Raw genomic sequence first — 22,850 nt, forward strand, 5'->3', positions numbered from 1 at the left:
GAGGACAATCTGTTCTAACTTATTCCTAAACTGATTACTGATTTGTGCAATGATTGAATTCTGTTCCGGTGGTCCCATCGTCCGCGTCTAAGGGTGAAGCCATGGTACTGAATGACTCCTTTAGTTTTCCTTACTTGACATAACATTTATCGGGGTGGAGGGATAGAGTGAGCCTATCGCTCCATCCTTCTGCTCATTAATGTAAATAAATTAGTAAACCTCCTTTGACTATGGCAAGGCCTGCAAAGTCGTCAAGTAATAAAGATCAAGGCTTAAGTAAGAAGCTGAAAGGGTTCGGTGGGTTAGTAGTATCACTAGGCTGAGGCAAGACTGAGGGTTCAAGTGATGGAGGTGATGGCAATACAGGAAGGAGTAAGGACTGCCCTTATTTGATTGATATTTTGCATTGTTCGTCTCATTGTTTAAGATTTTTTGAATCCTCAGTGGCAAATGGAAACAACAAATGTTCATTAACATTTTTCTTATATGCAGAAGGAACACCGCAGAGGAAAAGAAGCTGCTATGGCATGTCATCACCACGTAACAACAGATGTTCATTAACAATTTTTGAATTTGTACTGTCAACTTCCTATCAAAAGTAAAGAACTCAGGTTCTGATAATGGAAGCAGGGGAAACTGAGGTTCATGTAAACTCAAATTCAAGCATAAAACTACTGACCCAAAATCAAAGGTTTGAATAAGATGAAGCTTTTAGTCGTCCTCGTCGTCCTCATCATCCTCGTCGTCCTCGCTGCCCTCCTTCTCTTGTGCTTTCTCCCATTCCTCCCACTCGAGTATTTTTTGTGCATTTCTCTCGCACTTCAATTGATCGACGGTTTCTTCGTAAAGACGTCTTTTCTTGTTCTCACCATATATCTGATAACCTTTACAAAACAGAACCATTCAAGAAGTTAACTTTAATATTTGACAGAAACAAATGAAAATTTTATATTACTAATTACCTATAAGTGTCCCCCCGCAATAACGGTTTTTTGATGCCTTTATCATGGCATCTACCAGCATTTTCTTGGTTTCTTCGCGAGGCTGGTCTGGAGAGAAACCATAATTTTTTATAAACTTTTTCGCCCTGGGTCCCCCATATCCGTCAAATACCTTACGACGTTTTTTCTTACGTACAGTCCAATTGTCTTCCTCCATATCAACTTCTACGTGCCAGAGCTTAGATTCCGGACCATCATAACCACCTATGGTTATGGAAGCAGAGTAAGGTTTTATGTTTCTTTCCTTGAACTTACGCATCCTGTCCTCGTGATTCTTGCATTCTTTTTCCATTAGAATTCTACACTCCTCCGCCATTTCTTCCATGGAAAATGGTTTTCCTGTTTCGATTGCTCTCTTATACTAAAGAGAGACAGTACACAAATAAATAAATGAGTAAGAACAAACTACAGTTATAGATGGTTCAGTGATATCAAACATTAATTTATATTGGTATGCGCATAAATTTTGTCTAGGACTTCTTACTCTTTGTTCTAGTTGCCCGAGTACTATATGGCAAAGTAAGGAGGTTCCGCAAGTGACAGCCAACCTGCCTCTTGGAAGATAGAAAAACTTATCATCGTTATGTTTTACAGGGATCTCCCTATCTTTGTAGGGTAAGCATGTCATTCCGTCGGCTGAGAGAAAGATCCCGTTGTTGGTTTTGATACCAACAACGGTTGTCCCGTGCAAGTGAGGGTGAATGCTACTTGAACCTGCAAATGTGATGATAGACAGTTATGATGTTTGAATTGGGAGAATTTTAAATATCTAACAAATATCAGAAACTTCAAATTTCTGATGGGACCTAATGAGGATTCTAGATTTTTTAGGCCATGAAGATGCCATTGTTGGTTACTATCCCAACAATGGTGGTGCCGTATTCCTGAGACATTGGACCTAGTTGCCAATTCAATTGGTCAGGGTTTAAAGAATCATAAACAAATTCAAAGAACATCAGAATCAAGTGATTTGTGACCTAGATAGTTACTGTAACCTAATCCTTGATGACTTTGAGAGTTTTGTATCCCTCACTGGAATCGTATAGAGAATAAGCAAATCCTTGCACGTATAACACCAAAAGCATTGAATAATTTGTGAAATCTAAAGTAGGAATAAAAAGATTCAAACCTATACCAAGCATTTGAGGATCTGCTGATTTGGATTTCTCCTCATCCATCTATTCTCCATCACAAAGGAAAAACAAGTGTTAGAAAAGGAAAGCATTATGTAGAATTCATCAACAATCACAACAAATTTATTACAAGCACTTTCAATCATCTTCTCTCTAAGAAGAGATCCACCACGACCTTTAACAAGATTAAGATATGGATCAACTTCATCTGCTCCATCAATGGCAAGATCAAGAACAGGATGAGAATCAAGATCAGAAAGAGGAATCTCTAACCTAATTGCTTGTTCTTCAGATTTCTTTGAAGTTGGGATTCCTATTATGTTTTTTAGTATACTTTTGTTTAAAAGTTCGCCGATTCTATTAATGGCGTGGTAGGCGGTGGAACCTGTTCCTAAACCTAAAATCATACCTGATTCGACGAACTCGACGGCTTTGTAAGCTGCGACCTGTCTTGAGTTAAGATCACCGGCGGCAGAGATGGAATCGTTGTTGTTGTTTGCCTTACCTGTTTATCTGTTATAAAATGAGGGAAAGGAATTGTGGAAGCCATTATTATACTTTAGAAAGGAAGTTTTAGGGTTTTCTCTGAGAAGAAAGATATGAAATGGAGTAGAAAGAAGAAACAGAGAGAATTTATAATGGTGGATAAGGGGTTTTGAACAACTACTTTATTGGATTTGTCATTGATTTCATTTTTTGAGGAAGAAATTTGTTAATTGGACCAAAGAAACAGATGAAGGAGACAAGGTTTATAAAAGATTACAAGGAAAAGAGATTTTTAGGGTTTTCGGTCCCTAATTTCCTTTTTGAACAGACCTTGCTCCGGCGAAGGGATTTCCCCTTCGCCGGAGTTTCTAGAGAGAGATGAGATTTTTTGAAAGTCGCCGGCCGGAAAAATTTTCCGGCCGGCGACTTTTGTCGGAGAAGAGAGTGCTGACTTGGAGAGAGAGAGAGGTGAGTTGCAGAGAGAGGTGACGTGGAGAGAGATGAGTGGTGGAGAAGGAAGTGAGGTGGAATTTAGGTTTTTGTTTTTAATTTTATTTTGAAAATATATTAATGGGAAGGGTAATTATGACATTTCCATGAAAATAGGGGGTCATATTTGAATTTACAGAAATTTGGGGATCATATTTGAATTTACAGAAATTTTGGGGTCATAAAGGAAGCTGGTCACAAAGTAGGGGGCCATATAGGAATTAACTCTAGTTTTTATAACATCTATTAAAAAACAAATTACTCATTACCAGGTATTTTTAGGGTTTTGGAGATTGAAACTTGCCGACTTCAGGCTTCAAATCAAAGATCACTTTCTCTCTCCAAAAAATTGCACTCAAACAAAGTAGCCGACTATAGTCCTTCTTATACTGCCCTCTCCCTTTTAATGATAAATTATACCGAATCAAGGAAGTACACCTAGCATAAAAGAAAACCAACAATGATAGGGACGTTATTTGTGATGGCGTTTAACTCGTGTTCTCTCATTCCGAATTAGAAATAGGTCCGTTATTTGTGATGGATTTTGAAAGGGTCCCTCTACACCTTTTTATCTGAACCGCTGAATTGATCAACGGTTCTGATTAAAAGGTACTAACCTAAGAAGAAAAAAACCCAGCTCTAGTCTCTCTCTCCATCTGCTTCTTCTTCTTTCTTCATTCTAAGAACTCAACTGGACTCCGACAAGATTGCAACATCGTCGAAGAGAGATAAAGAAACCAATCTGAAATCAGGTAGTTCGATTACTTCTCATTTTCACATCTAAGGTTTTCATTGTAAAATTTAATTTTGTAATCTAGGGTTTCATACTTACAAACTAAAATTCTTTTGCTTATTCAAAATTGTTAAGAAAACTCTAAACCTCGACCTCTGATTGAGTTTTATTGAATAGTTTTTCTTAACAATTTTGAATAAGCAAGAAAATTTTCAAGTATCGTTCACAAAATATGTAAGTGAAACATAAGATTGTTCTCAGTGTTAATTGTAACATGTTATAATTGTTTGTATTAAATTTATTAACGTTTGTTCTTGAATTTGTCTTTGTTCCTAGTGTCTGTTCATGAGTTTCTCTTATTCTAATTGTTCTTTCAGGTTGAAGTTTACTTGGGACAAAAAATGACCTCGGACAAAATTTTAGTTCATCTTGGATTGCTGCAAATCGGAAAGCAATTTGCTGCAAATCGGAAAGCAATTTGCTGCAAATCGGACAGTCACAAACCTGTAATCAAAAACCTGTAATCAAATGCAAAAGGTAAACAAACATGTAATCAACCACTCTAGCACATTCCATTCCAAAAAAGATAGCACTCTATTCATACAAATGTTTTTCAGAACCATTTTTCATTACACAACAATGATTTTTGTTCTATTATATCGAATTACATTACTAAATTGTGAAAAACCACAAAACGCGAGTTGTGGTTTCCAACTTCTTATCCACATCAAGGCAATTCCACTTTTGAAGGAATGGTCGTTGAGGCTCTAGAACTTTTCTCACATTTCGACTTCGTCGTTGTAGATTCACTTTATTGTCCGAAGCTCACTGGTTTTCTAAAACTTCTAATCCCTCCAGAGCTCCGTGCAAAGGTTTTTCGAATCCTTTCTGAAACTAAATTAATCTTTGACATTTGACCTCTTGAATAGAGTTCATCACTTTTTGACCCAGAATTAACTCTGAACTCCAATCCTGAAACCTAACCAAATCAAGAAATAACACATGAATAGCGTGAAGGATTATTAAGCATTAAACTATAGAGTTCAAAAAAACTTCAACCATGAATTCAAGAAAGAAAAAATATCCAATGAAAGATCAATGTTTACTTCAATCTCACATAGGCACCACTCAACGGTTAAAACACTGAGAAGTCCAGAGAAGCTTAACTAACATTTGACATTGGCATTTTCTTTTTACAAATATAACAAGAAAATCCACTTATCTTAGCAGTATACTTCACTAGAAATATGGAGATGGAAACAAAACCCATTTAAGAACACCTAGGGTTATATACCACTTTCAAGTTCCAAATAAAGTTTTCTTTATGATATTGGAACATATTAGCTTCTAATAAATTCCTAAAGTTCAATTTCTTATATAAATTAAACATTGGCATAAGCTCGAAAACAAAACTCAACTATATATATTATCAAAATGACATAACTAAACAAGTAGTGTACTAATAGTAAGCAGTAAATACCTCACAAGCTTCTCATCTCTGAAATTCATGACTTCAGCTTATCTCTTTTATGACACCCTAACTATTCCAAAATTAAATCTTTGACAACCCTAAAAAATGAGTAGAATGTCCTTCCTTAGGTGCAACTACAAATGTTTAGGAGGGCCCTAAATGTCTAGAATATTATATCCCATTTAGCCCCTAAAGCTATTTTTTTTTTGGTTCACTGGTGTTGCTGCTTAAACCCACTAATCTTCCTACTACAAAATAGCTTACTTCACACTACCACCAAAATGGAGATTTTCGTGTAAACTTCCTTCACTAAAATTCTCATTTTTCTTTAAAACAATCCATTTTGTGTCTCATACATACCCAAGACAACTGACCACATTCCTCTTTCATACATGCCTAGAACAACTACAATCATTTCTCTGACATACTTAGGGGATATATTATTCCCCTTAATCAATAAACAACCATGCTAACAAGTAGAATCAAGCAATTGCTCCTTTATACATACTGACTGTGGAGAAGTGATAAAAAAGCAACCTTAATTTCTCTCTCCTGGTGTACCACTGTCATTTCCTCTCTCAATCCCTTGAGCAGTCATTTGATTTGTTTCCCTTCAAGGAAAGGTGGTGGCACTATTTTCTTTCCTTGGCGACTCAAGAGCCGGGCTAGTATTTGGTTCGCAAAGCACACAATTGATATAACTCATAGAGATCGAGCGCCGACCACTTTCGGGGTCGTGTCATACTCCGACCACTCTTTTTGGCAGTAACCGTATTTTTTTATATAGGGAAATGATAGAGTGTCCAACTGGGTGCCCAAATTTTCTCATTTAGAAACAAAAACGATCCCCACTGTAGTCAAACTTTGAAAAAATCTTGTCTTACATAGGGAAATGATAGAGTGCCCAACTGGACACCCTTTAGGGCACCTAACTGGGCACTCTAGAATATCCCTTTTATGTAAGCTTACTGATTTTATCGTCAGAGTCTCTTATACATGATGTCGAACCATCTTATCAGGACGAATCAATGTGTGTAGTTGGTCCTCTTGGAAGAAAGGATCATTAATGAAACATTTGTTATCAAGGACCAAGGCCATACATGTACCATCAGCCCAAGTTGCATGTCTAGCAGAGGGTTGTGCTCGACCAATAGATGTTGCGGGTAATCTGAAGGATGCACGAATTGTTCGTCGCAACTTGAGTTAACTGTGTGAAAGGTGTCATAAGCATCCAAAAAGCACCCGTCCAACCGGGGCACCCGGCCAAAAAGTCAATTGCTCATTTGTACCTGAGGTGTCAATGTGTCATAGGCATCATATTAGAGATGAAAATGTATGGTTGAAAGAATTTATTTATTTATTTATTTAGGTCAACATTATAGACCACTAGGATTAGTTTATGTCAATATTGTCTATCACTTAACAACCAAACGTTGACGAATTGTTGTTCTTGTCATATTTTGTTTTTATTTTATTTTTTGTCTTGCCCTTATTAGAGATACCAAGTATGAGAAGGCTTTCGCTTTCAACAAAAAAAAGTATGAGAAGGCTTTCCTTTCATCAAAAAAGAAAAAAGTATGAGAAGGCTTTGCAAAAAAAAAAAGAAATGATAAGACTGAAGGCAAAATAATAAGAATTTGAAGCATTAAACTTGTAATTACAGGAAATTAATAAAAAGAAAAAAAATAGCAGAGTATCAACCAATTTGGTCAATGATCAACCGCCTATTGAGTCTAAAATCTAGAAAGAGAAAGTGTTACTAGCTCAGTGTGGAATACATAATTCATTTTTTGGGGGAATAGAGAATATATTTTTTTGAAAGTTCTCCTCCATCTCATCTGTTCTCTCTGCTACTTCATCTTCTCCGACGAAGGTTGCCGGCCGGCCAATTTTCTAGCCGGCGACCTTCAAACATAAATTTTTTGGCCGGCGAGGGCAGAGAAAATATTTTTTATTTTTTTTATGTTTAAAGGTCGTCGGCCGGAAAATTAGTCGGTCGGCGATCCTCGCCGGAGAAGAGATGAGATGGCGTGAAGATGAGGTGGTAGAGAGAGGTGATGAAATGGAGGAGCCTTCTAAAATTTGTTTGATTTTGAACTCCCAAAATTAGAAGCCCCTTAGCAATAAAAAGAAACATAAAAGTCAATCTTATTTGACTAATTTTAAGAAAAGTCTTTATTCTCCGGAGAATTTTTTTTATTCCCCAAAATCGCACCCTTGTTTATTTCTACCATGATGGTTTTTTTGTAGTTATACTTTTCTCTCACCTCATGTAGCTTTTTCTCCCACTTCATCCGTCTCTCTCCTCTACTACACTTTCTTTTCATATCCCACTGCCACCACCAACACTTTTCATTTTCATCTTTTTTTTTTACTCTTCTTCGTACTAACGTCGTCTCCACTTTTAGTGTCAAATCCACGGCAAAAAAGAATTCCAGTTCGTTTGATTTCCAGATAAGAAAAGTTTCATTTGACGTAACCGGGAGAGAGAAAGATAAAAAGAGATGGATGAACGGGAGAGAAGAGAGATAGAGAGACTTTGTGGAGGGCGATAATAATGAAGTGGTCGTAGGGCGATAATAATGAGGTACGAGAATTAAAATAAAAATAAATAATAAAAAAGTGAAAGTCGTCGGGTCGGCTGGTAATTCTACATGCAACCTTCTTATGTTGAAGAAAGCGGTTGAGGAAGAGGGGACATGGGGTGTTCTAACAAAACAAATCATAATTACAAAAATATGGTAAGGGTGAAAATAAAACTAAAAATGGAGACAATGAGAGGTCAAATGAGCTAGTTGCTCACAAATGGCAAAGTTAAATTAACATTTCTTGTTTAAATGTAAAAATGCTAGTTTTTTTTTTTTATGGTTTAAAAATGAAGATGAAGATAAGTAATGAATAATAAAAGGAAGTTTTTGAAAGAAAAGTCATGAATATGAAGAACTTTGAGAACAAAGCTAATGGGGGTGTAATGGAGTTGGCTAGAAGAAAACAAAACTTTGTGGTTGATCCCTTTCAAGATTTTGTAGGGTTTTGTTTGTTTATTGGAGTAATTAATTAGTAAACCACTCAAAATTTGAAAATATTTTTGAAGTCCCTAAATTTATTTCCCTATAACAACTTACAAGATAAAATTGTCAAACCAAATTTACCAAATTTTGACCAAGTCTTCGCACCCCGGAAAATATTTAACCTTCTCCAACTAAAGTAAACCTAATTTGCCCCAACAATTGTTCTCAGCAATGGGGGAAAAGATCGCAAAGACCTCAATCCAATCAGTTTGACCGAGAAAATAGAAGCCATGGGCATCTGATGAAAATGGTAGGACATACTTCAACAAATTCATGTGTCAGCTAACGGACGCCCGCTAAATTAGCAGTCACCAATCTAACCCGAGTCGATGGCCCAATGAAGCTAAAGACCCATTCTGTATGGACCGATCCCGTTATTAGTTGTTTTTTTATCTTTAATGTCCAGATTTTAATTTGGCTTCTTTTTTTTTTACCAGCTTATTGTTGACTCCGACATTTCTTGTAAAAAAGAGCATTGTACATTTTATTAAGATTCGATACAAATTGTTTTAGAGTTATTTTTCCACCTTCAAATTGCTCATGTGTTTTGTCTTCTTTATGTTTATGCCATCATCAACTTTCTTTTGTCTTTAATTTTTTTTTTTTTATGTAAGTAGGCTTTGGCCTTATTTATTCAATAAAATTGTCGGATACAACTAAAGTTTGTTCTGAAATCAATAATTTAACAATAAATGGTGGGGGTTCTTTGTCCTCCCATCTGAAACTATTCTGAGAGACTAATGCATTTGTCGCCAATTTATGCGCTGCGACATTTATTGTTCTTGAGATATTTTGAAAGACTACCGACTCAAATTTTGAGATCTCATCTTTGATATCTTGTACTATTAGAGGCGGTTTGGTTGTGTTTGCAATTGGCGGTTTGGCAATTGCAATTGGCGGTTTAGCAATTGCAATAGGCGGTTTAGCAATATGATGGATATAGGCGGTTTGATGGGTTCCAAATTTTAGTAATCAATTGCCTAAATTGTCGGTTTATATTATATATAAATAGGGGAGCCAATCAACACATCTAAAACACACCAACACAAACAACAACAACTCTTCTTTAGAGAGAGCTAGAAAGAGAGCAAGTGAGAGAGAAATTTTTGTTCATAATTTTGAGCGGTGTTTAATTTCTCGGTCGTCGAAGATTTAGTATAGAAGGTTAATTCTATACGGTACCATCTTGGGACGAACTTGCGGGTTGTGTTAGTCGTCTTCATCTATCCTTCAATAAAGATTTCTTGTTCGCCCGAGGACGTAGGCTTTAAAGCCGAACCTCGTTAAATTCTGTTCGCATATTTGATTTTGACTTAGCTTTTCGATTAATCTTCATAATCGGATCAATTTCTAGGATAGGTTCGATAGCTTCCGCGACTTTTAGTTCTAACAATTGGTATCAGAGCCTTGTTGAGATTGAACGAAGAGAAGATGGGATCGAGAAGTGGTACGGTCAAATCAGGGAAATATGAGATAGAGAAGTTTCAATGGGAAAAACGATTTTTCTTATTGGCGGATGCAAATGAAGAATCTGCTAATCTCGCAGAAATTACACAAGACGTTGACGGAAAAGAAACCAGGAGATATGTCAGATGAGGATTGGGAGGAGTTAGATCTCGAAGCACGGGCAACCATTAGGGACGTGGCGTTCCTAGTACACGGAGAAACAACGGCGGCGAGTGTGTGGTTAAAGCTAGAAAGCAACTTCATGACGAAAACTTTAACGAATCGGGTCTACTTAAAATCCAAATTATTCACATGTAGAATGGAAGAGGGTTCTTCTATTCAGGAATATGTGAATATGTTTGACAGGATTATCTCAGATTTGAAGGATATTGATGTTAAGGTTGAGGATGAGGACCAAGCCCTCATATTGTTACTTTCATTACCTAAATCCTATGAGAACCTTGTTCAAACTTTGATGCTTGTTGGTGATAGTCTAAGCATGGAAGAAACGAGAAATTCGTTATTAGCGGATGACCTTCGTAAGGTTGCTACTAACAGTATGGCGTCGGGTGGAGTAGACAAGGAACAAGCACAAGGGTTGTTTGCAACAAGGGGGAGGAGTAATGAAAGAGGAAAGGGAAAGGGCGGGAAATCTAGATCCAAATCTAGAGGCTCTTTCAAGAAAACGTGCTTTAGTTGTTGTGAGCTTGGTCACTTTAAAGCGGCTTGTCCAAAGAGAAAGTTGAAGCAAAAGAACGAAGGCTACAAAGGGAAACAAGAGATGCAAGAGGCGGGATATGTGTCAGAAGACCCAGACGAATGTTTCTCGGTAACAGAGGTGTCTGAGAAGATCTCTGATAGGTGGATGCTTGATTCAGGGGCGTCACACCATATGTGTCCAAATAGGGAGTGGTTTACTACCTATAGGAGTATAGATGGTGGTACAGTTATACTGGGTGATGATAGCATATGTAAAACTGTGGAACTCGGAACAATATGTATCAAGATGCACGATGGAGTGGTGAGAACATTGACGAATGTAAGACACATACCCGATTTGCGGAAAAATCTAATTTCCCTTGGTGTGTTGGAGCGGAACGGATGTAAGATAATTATAGAGAATGGCTCCATAAAAGTCGTTAAGGGTTCTTTGGTGGTAATGAGAGGTACTCGTTACGATAATTTATACAAACTTTTGGGGACAACAATTACTGGAGATGTAGCAGTAGGAGTCAGTGGAAGGGATCCAACGGCTAGTACGAGGCTTTGGCATATGCGCCTTGGGCATATGTCAGAAAAGGGTCTATCTTTGATGTGCGGGAAAGGCTTGTTGAAGGACATGAAGAAGCCTTGCATGGAGTTTTGTGAGCATTGTGTGTTCGGGAAGGCACACAGGGTGACGTTCTCTTCAAGCAAGCACAGGAGCAAAGAGGTATTAGACTACGTACATACCGATGTCTGGGGACCGGCAAAGTTACCTTCCAAGGGTGGTTCCAGGTATTTTGTTACATTCGTTAATGATCATTCGAGATTTGTCTGGCTTTATTTTCTGAAGCATAAGAATGAGGTATTCAACATATTCCTGGTGTGGTAAGCAATGGTTGAGAACAAAACTGGTCGAAAGCTGAAGACCTTAAGATCGGATAATGGGACCGAGTACACGGATTAGGCATTCAAGGAGTTTTGTAATCAGGAAGGCATTGTGAGGCACTGGACAGTAGTAAACACACCTCAGCAGAATGGAGTCGCAGAGAGATTGAACCGTACACTACTTGAGAAGGCTAGATGTATGTATGCGCTCCAATTCGGGATTAGGCGTAGAATGGTGGGCAGAATCTATTGCTACAGCTTGTTATATTGTGAACAGGTCTCCACATTCTTCTTTAGATGGCGGCATACCTTACGAGGTGTGGTCAGGTGAACATGCAGATTACGGGAGACTTAAGATTTTCGGTTGTACGGCCTATTACCATGTTAAAGGTAACAAACTTGACAATAGAGCAAAGAAGGCAATTTTCTTAGGATATGCTACAAGAGTCAAGGGTTATCGGCTATGGTGTACGAAAGACAAGAAGTTTGTAATCAGCAGAGATGTGGCGTTTGATGAGTCGTCATTGTAGCTATGGCGAAAGCTACGGTGCCTAGTTGTGGTGATGTTGGGTCTACTAAAGCTCAAGTAGTGGAAGTAGAAGCCGAAGACCAACGGGTTTCTAGGAATCATGATCAGGTGGAGCATCAGGATAATACTCAGGATGAGGAAGTTGATGAACCCGATCATGAGGAGGTTCAAGGGGAAGGTACACAAGTTTTACAACAACAGCAGCAGGATGTTTCGGTACACACTAGGCCGAAACGGTTATATAAGCCGGTACAGAGGTTAGGGTCAGACAAGCCTCTTAGGCATTACGGGCAGGCAAATGTGGTTGAATATGCACCCTCGGTGGAAGACGACGAGCCGGTCACCTTCAAACAAGCTATTACCGTGGCGGAAAGAGAGAGTTGGTTGGTTGCTATGCAAGAAGAGATGGAGTCTCTTCACAAAAACCAGACGTGGGAGGTTGTCCCATTACCCGAAGGTAAGTCTGTTATTGGTTGTAAATGGGTGTACAAGAAGAAAGAAGATTCTTCCGAGATCAATGGTACAAGGTATAAGGCAAGACTAGTGGCCAAGGATTATGCACAGAAAGAAGGGGTCGACTGCAATGAGATTTTCTCACAGGTCGTGAAACATACTTCTATTCGGGTGCTATTGAGTATTGTTGCTCACAGTGATCTTGAGTTAGAACAACTCGATGTTAAAACCGCCTTCTTGCGCGGAGATTTGGAAGAAGAAATTTATATGGCTCAACCTGAGGGATACAAGGTTGAGGGTAAAGAAAATCAAGTATGTCGTTTGAGGAAGTCTCTTTACGGATTGAAACAATCCCCTCGCCAATGGTACAAACGGCTTGATCCTATAAAAGGGTACGTAGGCAGCCATGGTCCTATGGCGCAGTCAAATGAAGTTACAAAAAGCAGATATATCTTACAAGGAGTATCCTGGTGTTCGTCCAAAATTTGAAGAGTATCAAATTGTGTACGAGGTGGAGAATTGTAAGAGGCGGTTTGGTTGTGTTTGCAATTGGCGGTTTGACAATTGCAAGTGGCGGTTTAGCAATTGCAATAGGCGGTTTAGCAATATGATGGATATAGGCGGTTTGATGGGTTCCAAATTTTAGCAATCAATTGCCTAAATTGTCGGTTTATATTATATATAAATAGGAGATCCAATCAACACATCTAAAACACACCAACACAAACAACAACAACTCTTCTTTAGAGAGAGCTAGAAAGAGAGCAAGTGAGAGAGAAATTTTTGTTCATAATTTTGAGCGGTGTTTAATTTCTCTGTCGTCGAAGATTTAGTATAGAAGGTTAATTCTATACGGTACCATCTTGGGACGAACTTGCGGGTTGTGTTAGTCGTCTTCATCTATCCTTCAATAAAGATTTCTTGTTCGCCCGAGGACGTAGGCTTTAAAGCCCAACCTCGTTAAATTCTGTTCGCATATTTGATTTTGACTTAGCTTTTCGATTAATCTTCATAATCGGATCAATTTCTAGGATAGGTTCGATAACTTCCGCGACTTTTAGTTCTAACATGTAGCATATGTCGAATCTTTCATGGAATTTGGTCTTCTTCCTTCAAACAGGCTCCAGTAACATTTATGGCGTCTCCTTCAATAATCACCTTTGTCATATTCAATTGCCTGGCTGTTTGAACAACCAAGAGAGCAGCCTTTGCTTTAGCTTCTATAGCACTACTAATTTCATAATGATCAGTGATAGCTAGTATGCATACTCCCCTCGAGTTTTTGGCTACAACGGCAGATGCTCATTTTCCATTCTTATAGGCTCCATCTATGTTTAGTTTTATTGTATCACCTGTAGGGGGTTCCCATCTATTTTGAAAAACCACCAGTGCCTTGTCTTGTACTCCTCTATCAGCATTCATATCGAGTTGGATATAAAATTCGGTAAACAACTTAACATCTTCATTAATGATGTTCATAGAATCAGGAGGTATACTATCAAATATCTTCCTGTTACGAGCCTTCCACAGAGACCATAAAATATAACAACTCATTTTAACTCGTTCGTTTCCACCATCTTCTATGAACCATTCTTAATGATTTCCTTTAAAGTCTTCTTATCCGTGAATCGTAAACAAGAGGTGAGCGAAACCATACTTCCTTAGCAAATTGACATTCTTTAAATAAATGGTTGATATCTTCCTCCAAAGTGTTACACATAGGGCATAATCTTGATTCCACAACATTAAATCGTGAAGATTTAATTTTTGTTGGAATGGCATCGTTTAGAAGCCTCCATATAAACATCCCAACTTTTGTCTTTAATTAAGTTATTACAAATATGGTGTCTCTCAAAGATGGATCAAGATGTTTTATTACATATTAATTTCGCTTTATTTCAACAAAAATAAATATTAATTTCACTTTTGAGATGACGATTTAATGTCCTTTAATGAATTAAATATTTTAATTTTAATTTTTTTTTTGTTGAAAGTAAATGTTTTAAACTTTCCAATTAAAAAATCTTGTTGACAAAATTTGACAGTTCAACAGTTCAACCAAAAAAAATGTTTTACCAAAGCCCCACCCAAATGTGTGGAACGTTATATCCCATTTAGCCCACCTCAAATCAATTTTTTTGTTTCACCCATATGGCCATGATGTTGCATAGACCCACTAGTCTTCCACTCCAAAGTAGCAATTTCATCAAAAAAAAAAAAAAAAAAGTACAAAGTGGCTTACTTCACACATTCACATTAATAGGAAAAAAAAAATGAGATTTTGATGCAAATTCCCATCAACAAAAGTCTCATTTTTTTTTTAAAAACAGAACTGACGGTTTATTTCTCTAAAACAAGGATTAACTTTGTGTCTCATACATACCCGAAGACGACTGGCGTATTTTCACTCACATACATAACCATAACACAGGGCCGGCTCTGGGCCTATGTAACCGCCAAGGGCCCCCAAATTTAGAGGCCCTAATTATATATATATATCGTGTTATCATTTGTATTTTTTAAATTTTCCAATTAAAAAATCTTGGTGACAAAATTTGACACTTCAACAGCTCAACCAAAAAAAAATGTTTTACCAAAGCCCCACCCAAATGTGTGGAATGTTATATCCCATTTAGCCCTCCTCAAATCAATTTTTTTGTTTCACCCATATGGCCATGATCTTGCATAGACCCACTACTCTTCCACTACAAAGTAACAATTTCATCAAAAAAAAAAAAAAACTACATAGTAGCTTACTTCACATTCACATTAACAGGAAAAATGGAGATTTTGATGCAAACTCCCATCAACAAAAAGTCTCATTTTTTTTTTGAAAACATAACTGACAGTTTATTTCTCTAAAGCAAGGATTAACTTTGTGTCTCATTGTGAAGAGGTTTAAACCTTGAAGTAATCAACTCGATGAAACTCGAGGAAGATGGATGAGATGAAGCCGAGATGTATAAGCTTAGCACTTCGGTGAAACCGAGTGGGATTGATATGCTATCGGTATAGCCGAGAGTGATCACAGCACCTCTCGGTTATAACCGAGAGTGTGAAGTGTGGTTCTCGGTAAAGGCCGAGATATGGTGATGAAGAACTCGGTTGATGTCCCGAGTGTGTGTTGTAATGGTGATTGAGGTGGAAACCGAGTGATGATGATGATAACCGAGAGAGAGAGATAGGTGAAAACCTTTTGTTATTAAATTACAACTTGTATATTACATTATGTATGGATCTCTTTATATAGGTTTACATAGGAGAAGTTTTAGAAATATGAAACTCTAATTAACTCTATCTAATACAACAATCCTAATCATACTAGGAAACCTAATTAACTTAGGAATCCTTATCCTAACCGTGGACCTAATCCACTCGGTTTAGCCGAGTGGAGTAGACCTTCCAACACCCCCCCTCAAGTTAGAGCGGGAATGGAAGTAACCCCTAACTTGCCAATAATGTTCTTGAACGGTTCTGCCCCAAGTGCTTTTGTGAAGATATCCGCTAACTGATTATCTGAACTGGTGAAGCGCGTGGCAATGACGTTGTCTTTAATGTTTTCACGAACGATGTGGCAATCTATCTCAATGTGTTTGGTACGTTCGTGGAAGACGGGGTTATCAGCAATGTGGAGAGCGGCCCGATTGTCACAGTAAACTGTCATCGGGTCGGAGTGATCAATTCCAAAATCAAGTAATAAATACTTGAGCCATTGTAATTCACATGTAAGTATGGCTAAAGCTCGATATTCTGCTTCTGCCGAAGATTTGGCAACTGTGGGTTGTTTCTTTGATTTCCAGGAAAGAGGGCTGGACCCAATCATTGTAAAATATCCTGTAGTTGATCTACGGGTTGAAGGACAACCAGCCCAATCCGAATCACAGTATCCTGTAATGTGGAGAGAGCTGTTTGCGGATAAGAAGACTCCTTTGTCAAGTGTACCTTTCAAGTATCGTAGTACGCGATGAGCGACGTCTAGGTGTACTTGACTGGGTGTTTGCATGAATTGACTGAGATTATTAACTGCAAAAGTGATATCCGGTCGTGTGACCGTTAAATAAAGTAGTCGTCCGATGAGGCGACGGTAAATTGACGGATCGGCCAATGGTGTCCCGTCGGTGGGAGAGAGGCGGAGTTTTTGTTCCATGGGAAACTCCGAAGGACGTGCAGCGGTTAGTCCAGAATCTTTTAGAATATCAAGTGCATATTTCCGTTGACATAGAAAAATGCCTTGTGACGAGCGAGATACTTCAATACCAAGAAAGTATTGTAAGCGTCCCAAATCTTTTAAGGAGAATGCCTTATTAAGAAATACCTTTAACTGGGAAATAGCATGATCATTATTTCCCGTGATAATTATGTCGTCCACATAGACGAGAACGTAGATCTGAGTGGAGTGAGAACGAAAAGTAAAAAGAGAATAGTCACTTTTGGATTGAGAAAAACCACGTTCGATAAGAACGGAGGAAAATTTTGAAAATCATTGACGGGAGGCCTGTTTTAGTCCATAAAGGGATTTGTGAAGGTGGCATACTTTAGACTCCCCCTGAGAGGAAAACCCGGGTGGAAGTTTCATGTAAACTTCTTCATTCAAATCACCTTGAAGGAAAGCGTTATTGACATCCAATTGATGGAGAGTCCAGCCTTTGATGGCGGCGATGGAAAGAAGGACACGAACAGTAACTAATTTAGCAACTGGAGCAAAAGTGTCATTGTAATCAAACCCTTCTATTTGGGTGTATCCTTTAGCTACCAGGCGTGCTTTATAGCGTTCGATGGAGCCATCGGACTTGAATTTGATTTATACACCCATTTACAACCGATGGGTTTCTTGCCAGGTGGCAAACTGGTAATCGTCCAAGTTTTATTTTCTTCTAAGGCCGAAATTTCTTTGGCTATGACGTCTTTCCAATGAGAGGACTTCATTGCTTGAGTGAAAGATGTTGGTTCGGTTGTTGTCAAGACCGAAGAGAGAAATTGTTGATGGGAAGTGGAAAACGAGTTAATAGAGAAATAATTTTCAAGTGGATACTTGATTGAGCTCGTGTTTGAACATATGTAGTCCGCAAGATGGGCCGGTGGCCGGCGAGACCTCTTGGGGCGGCCGGAATTCTCCTCGTCGGAATCCGAAGTGGGAATGACGTTCGGTGAGGGAGGTGACGAGGAGGTGTCGGTAGATGATGGAGCGACTGACTCTAAAGACGCCCCTGGACAGGGAAGCCCGACAGTGGAGTCTGCAGGCACCCCCGAAGTGGCGGTCTGTAGCAGACCCGAAGCAGGTCTGGCAGGGGTGTCTGGAGGCACCCCTGCGTCTGTATCCTGTCCAGAACTGACTGGAACAGCAGCTTCGTCCGAGCTGCTGTCCGTCGGCTGGACGGTCTGTTTCGGTACGTTCGCCGGAAAGGAAAACGTACCATTGTCTTCAATGCATAGATGAGGCGGAGGACATGAAGGTGGTGGTTCCGCCGGAAGAGAAGAGGACATTGGAAATCGAGTTTCGACAAACGTTACATCTCTTGAAATAAAAATTCGTTTAGTTGAGATGTCGTATATACGGTAACCCTTCTGTCCACTAGGGTAACCAAGAAATATTCCGGCGGAAGAACGGGCATCCATCTTTGTTTTGACCAAAGGAATTCGTGCATAACAAAGGCAACCAAACACACGAAGGTGGGAAAGATTCGGAGGAGAACCGAGTATAAGTTCATGAGGAGACTTACCTTTTAGGTTGGGTGTCGGTAATTTATTTATCAAATAAACCGCGGTTAACACACATTCTCCCCAAAAGAAGAGAGGAAGATTTGCTTGAAGGCGTAAGGAACGGGCCACTTCAAGAATGTGGCGATGTTTTCGTTCAACCACCCCGTTTTGTTGTGGTGTGTAAGTACAACTACGTTGATGTACAATTCCTTTTTCAATGAACCAATTTTGTAAATAGGAGTTCATGAATTCGGATCCATTGTCCGATCTCAATGTTTTGATTTTGCAATTGAATTGCGTGGAAACATAATCGAAAAAATTAGTTATGAATTTGCTAACATTCGATTTGGAACTCATAAGAAAAATCCAAGTACAACGTGAATAATCGTCGACAAGGGTTAAAAAATATCTACACCCGGAGGTGGATGGGACCGGAAAGGGTCCCCATACGTCCGCATGGACTAACTCAAATATATGAGAGGAAGAAGAAGTACTAAGTGGGAAAGGTAACCTAGATTGTTTAGAAAGTGGACAAATTTCGCACGGTACTTTATTAGATAAAAATTTAAAATTCAAACATGAAAGTTTAGAATTAAAAAATTGAAAACGACTAAAAGATGGATGTCCCAAGCGGGAGTGCCATAAAGAAAAAGACTCATGACTAGAACTATCTAAACTTGAAACCGAAAGGATGGGACGCTCCGTGCGAAGGAAGTAAAGGTCATCATGAAGACTAACATGCCCAATCTCCGTCCTCGTTGTTCGGTCCTGAAAAACACACAAATTGCGGTCAAAAAGGACGGTACAACGAAGTGAATTAGATATTTGAGAAATAGATATGAGATTAAATTGAAAAGATGGAATATGAAGCACATCTTGTAAATAAAATCTATTCGAAAAATAGATGGTACCAATGTGATCAACCTTGATTCGGGAACCATCCGGTAATCGAACATATAAGTCCGGTGGTGCAAGGGAATAAGAAGAAAATCTTGAGAGATTTGAACAAATATGTTTAGCGGCTCCCGAATCAATGACCCAAGGAGGATGAAAGGAAGAAGAAAACTTACCCGTTAAGTTGACTAGAGGATCTTTGTTGGTGCCGTTAGAATTAGTAGATGTGGGCTGTTGGGATCGTTCCAAAAGAGCAAGGACGTTTTGGTATTGTTCATTGGTTAATGAAGTTGTTGTAGGCACCCCCGTACCTTGATCTAAAACCGAGTTGGCCATAGGGTCTTGTCGATTGCGATTTCGATTACGTTGACCATAATTGGGTGGATAACCATGTATCTTATAGCAAGAAGTAACATCATGACCATGAATCTTGCAATTGTCACAAAAGGGTCGAGGTCTTTTTGTACGTTGCCTCTCCGAACCGTTGTAACGGTTTTGATTATATTCATTATTACCAACGGCAAGGGCAGCGTTGTTGGAGTCGTTATGCATAGGAGTAATGAGATTTTGTTGAACCTCTTCTTGTTTAATAAGGGAATGAATACGTAGGATTGATGGGAAGGGTTCAATCAACAAAATTTGACTCCGAATAGAGGAAAATCTATCGTTAAGTCCTTGGAGAAACTCCATGGCTCTATCTTGGTTAGTTCTTTCTACCAAGGAACGACCATGACCACATGTACAAGGCTCGGAGATTAACAAGGAATTGAGTTCGTCTTGAAGAGCCTTGAGATTAGTAAAGTATGTTGAAACGTCGGAATTGTCTTGTTTAAGACAAGAAATTGCTCTCTTGAGTTGAAAGATTTTTGGAGCATTACTTTGATGGAATCGGTCATAAAGATTATGCCATATATCGGAAGCCGTCTCATCATATAAGATGGATGATCGAAGAGGTGGGTCTACCGAATTGATAAGCCAACTAGAGACGAGATCGTTACATCGTCCCCATTGTTCTAACTCATTAGGATCGGTGGGTTTGTTGATGCTTCCATCTACGAAACCTAGTTTGCCTTTTGCTCTTAAGGCTTTTGACATTCCTCGAGACCATGAGGAATAATTATCACCGGTTAGAAGTGGTGTAATAAGAATAGTAGTGGGGGAATCCGAATGGTGAACATCAAACGGTCCACTATTGATGTTATTGTGAACTTGAGAAGTTTCCGAAGTTTCGGGAGTAGTCATGATTCAAAAAAAAAATTTTAGGCTCTTATACCATGTGAAGAGGTTTAAACCTTGAAGTAATCAACTCGATGAAACTCGAGGAAAACGGATGAGATGAAGCCGAGATGTATAAGCTTAGCACTTCGGTGAAACCGAGTGGGATTGATATGCTCTCGGTATAGCCGAGAGTGATCACAGCACCTCTCGGTTATAACCGAGAGTGTGAAGTGTGGTTCTCGGTAAAGGCCGAGATATGGTGATGAAGAACTCGGTTGATGTCCCGAGTGTGTGTTGTAATGGTGATTGAGGTGGAAACCGAGTGATGATGATGATAACCGAGAGAGAGAGATAGGTGAAAACCTTTTGTTATTAAATTACAACTTGTATATTACATTATGTATGGATCTCTTTATATAGGTTTACATAGGAGAAGTTTTAGAAATATGAAACTCTAATTAACTCTATCTAATACAACAATCCTAATCATACTAGGAAACCTAATTAACTTAGGAATCCTTATCCTAACCGTGGACCTAATCCACTCGGTTTAGCCGAGTGGTGTAGACCTTCCAACAGCTTCTCAACCTACAGTCTACATGAAGTTAAAAGAAATTGCCTAAAGACATTCTAGGGAGATATGTGTATATAACAAATCACCCATAACAAACTTTGAGGACATCTAAATGGGCTGGAAACAAAGTTTATATGCAAATACAGCTATAGTTACTTTCGTCCAAGTGGAGGGAGATGTGCGCATATAACAAAATTGGTTGTGTATGTAAAATTGTCGTGGTTGTTTCAAAAAAGTTCAGTAGGACACATTTGGTTCTGAATTATTAAGTAACAATGATATCGTTCTCAGCAGTAGAACATTTTGAATCATCCTTCCTATGAAATACTAAACCGCAGGTGCATTGTCAGTTTTGTTTCAAAATTCAACCATGGAAAATTTATAGTAGCTTTGTGAGACTTAGACGCTGACGGTTGATCAATCTTGATCGACCGTTAAAGTGATTTGAAAGCAAAAAAAAAAAATCTCTAAAGCTCCAAAGAATTTTATCTTTGTTATAGTTGAGCCAATTTTGGTTTGTTTTTACTCGTCAGACTGAAGATATAGATGCACGATTGCATTCTTCTCATCGAGCTCTTAGGAGATCATCAACAAGTGGATATACAATCACACTAAAAATAGAACAAGAATGTAATTTTCACTGAAGAATTAAAATTTACAAACGCTAAAGTTCAACTACCCCAACGGTCTCAAAATTATTTTAAAAAACAACTTCGTGTAATCATACACCATTTTATATAAGAAATATATGATTCATGTTGAGAAATCATTAAAAAAAGCATCATTTTACTCAAATACTTCTCTTGGAACAAATTCAGTAATATAATATAACATAATCCTCTTCGAAAATGTGAAATTATTTGAGGGCTTAGTGAGGGAGACCAGAGGGTCTAAGAAAAAAAATGTAAAATAGCTATGAGTGGGTATACGTGGAATTGAGGTGATTCTACTTGTTCAAACACGCATGTCTTTCTTGACCAAAGTCTTGTTTCCTAAGGAAGTATGAAACATAACAGGGAGATTTTATAGGGCCCCCTCATTTTTGTTAAAAAGTCTCCCCTCAGTGATAATTTAGCAAGTAAAATGGTTCATGGGGAGGCCTTTTAACAAAATTGGGGAGGCCTTATAAAACTTCTTAACATAACATGCTAGCTCTCAATTAAATAGGAAAGCAGACGGATAACATTGATCAACTTCCTGAAATAGTACTAGAGTACAACATTAAGTTGTTTGATGCAATTAATAACAATACCGGGGATGGTTCTTAAGTCTTAACAACAAGATTCAAGATCCTTTGCGCCTTGTTTATCCTTTTTCCTAGTTTTCATTCATTAATGTTCTCTGTTTCAGTCTTGTGTTTTAGTTGGTCCTTGTTTTTGCATGGAAAGTTGGAGGTCTGATGCGATGGGCAGCTTCTAGGTGGGATCGTTACACATGAGAGGTGCACCGTGCACCCTTCATTATACTACTTTTTTTTTTTTTTGATGAAAGGTTCATTATACTACTTAGCCTACAAAATTGATTGACAAGACTGGTACGCATGTAGCATGTAGTCATGTAGATGATCTAAATGGTGGGAAATATATGGATCTTTTCATAGAGATCTAGAGAATTTTCTAGAGTTCTCTTTATGCTCCACAAATATCAAGAGAAGTCTCTCAAGGCCAGCCCCATAAGTGTGCAAAATGAAGCCTATATAAGTTTATATACAAGGCAGCCCGGCTTAAGTTTGTGATGTTGAGTGGGCTGCTGAGTGGGGGCGGATTGGGCTTCCGTTTGGTGCAGCTTGGCGCCTCTAAGTGATGGGCCGTGAGAAACTGCTACCGTCGACCCCATGTAAGACACTGACTGGTCAGAAAGATTGAGGGACTCTCTCTCTCTCTTTCTAGCTAGACATGTGTCTATTCATGTTTTTTTTTTTTGATGAAAAGTGTCAACTCATGTTGGGATGATTTTCAAAACTTCCTATGTCATTGTTTATAGTGATTTCTATGCAGCAAAGACGATGGACTCCCAATTATGAAGTTTACATAGTTGGAGCCCTAGATCCAAGACTCGTTTA

General features: G+C 38.5%; 1 protein-coding gene and 2 long non-coding RNA genes across 4 annotated transcripts in view; 1 reads left to right on the forward strand and 2 right to left on the reverse strand.

Annotated features, from left to right (window-relative positions):
• Positions 1-3,223, forward strand: part of LOC147552818 (uncharacterized) — a 43,651-nt gene extending 40,428 nt beyond the window's left edge. The window contains exon 2 of the long non-coding RNA XR_015238426.1: positions 3,089-3,223. This is a non-coding gene — a long non-coding RNA (uncharacterized LOC147552818). The remainder of the gene's footprint in view (positions 1-3,088) is intronic.
• On the reverse strand, positions 445-3,112 carry LOC147552820 (uncharacterized). Of its 2 annotated transcripts, none has more exons than XM_086671380.1 (5): positions 2,544-3,112; positions 2,137-2,179; positions 1,486-1,715; positions 963-1,362; positions 445-884 (listed from the first exon to the last, which is right to left on the reverse strand). In XM_086671380.1, the coding sequence occupies exons 1-5, from the start codon at positions 2,682-2,684 to the stop codon at positions 712-714; spliced, it is 987 nt and encodes a 328-aa protein (XP_086527506.1). In that variant the 5' UTR covers positions 2,685-3,112; the 3' UTR covers positions 445-711. The 2 variants fall into 2 exon arrangements, with proteins under 2 accessions (XP_086527506.1, XP_086527505.1); XM_086671379.1 differs by having other exon boundaries at positions 2,131-2,179; positions 2,544-3,020.
• Positions 3,224-4,417: 1,194 nt separating the features above from the next.
• Positions 4,418-5,413, reverse strand: LOC147552821 (uncharacterized). The gene is made up of 2 exons (XR_015238473.1): positions 5,323-5,413; positions 4,418-4,821 (listed from the first exon to the last, which is right to left on the reverse strand). It is a non-coding gene; the product is annotated as an uncharacterized LOC147552821 (long non-coding RNA).
• Positions 5,414-22,850: the final 17,437 nt, after the last annotated feature.

This window comes from Eschscholzia californica, unplaced genomic scaffold, assembly GCF_041429995.1.
Source record: "Eschscholzia californica isolate CP2 unplaced genomic scaffold, dmEscCali1.0.p SCAF_3, whole genome shotgun sequence".
NCBI classification, from domain to species: domain Eukaryota; kingdom Viridiplantae; phylum Streptophyta; class Magnoliopsida; order Ranunculales; family Papaveraceae; genus Eschscholzia; species Eschscholzia californica.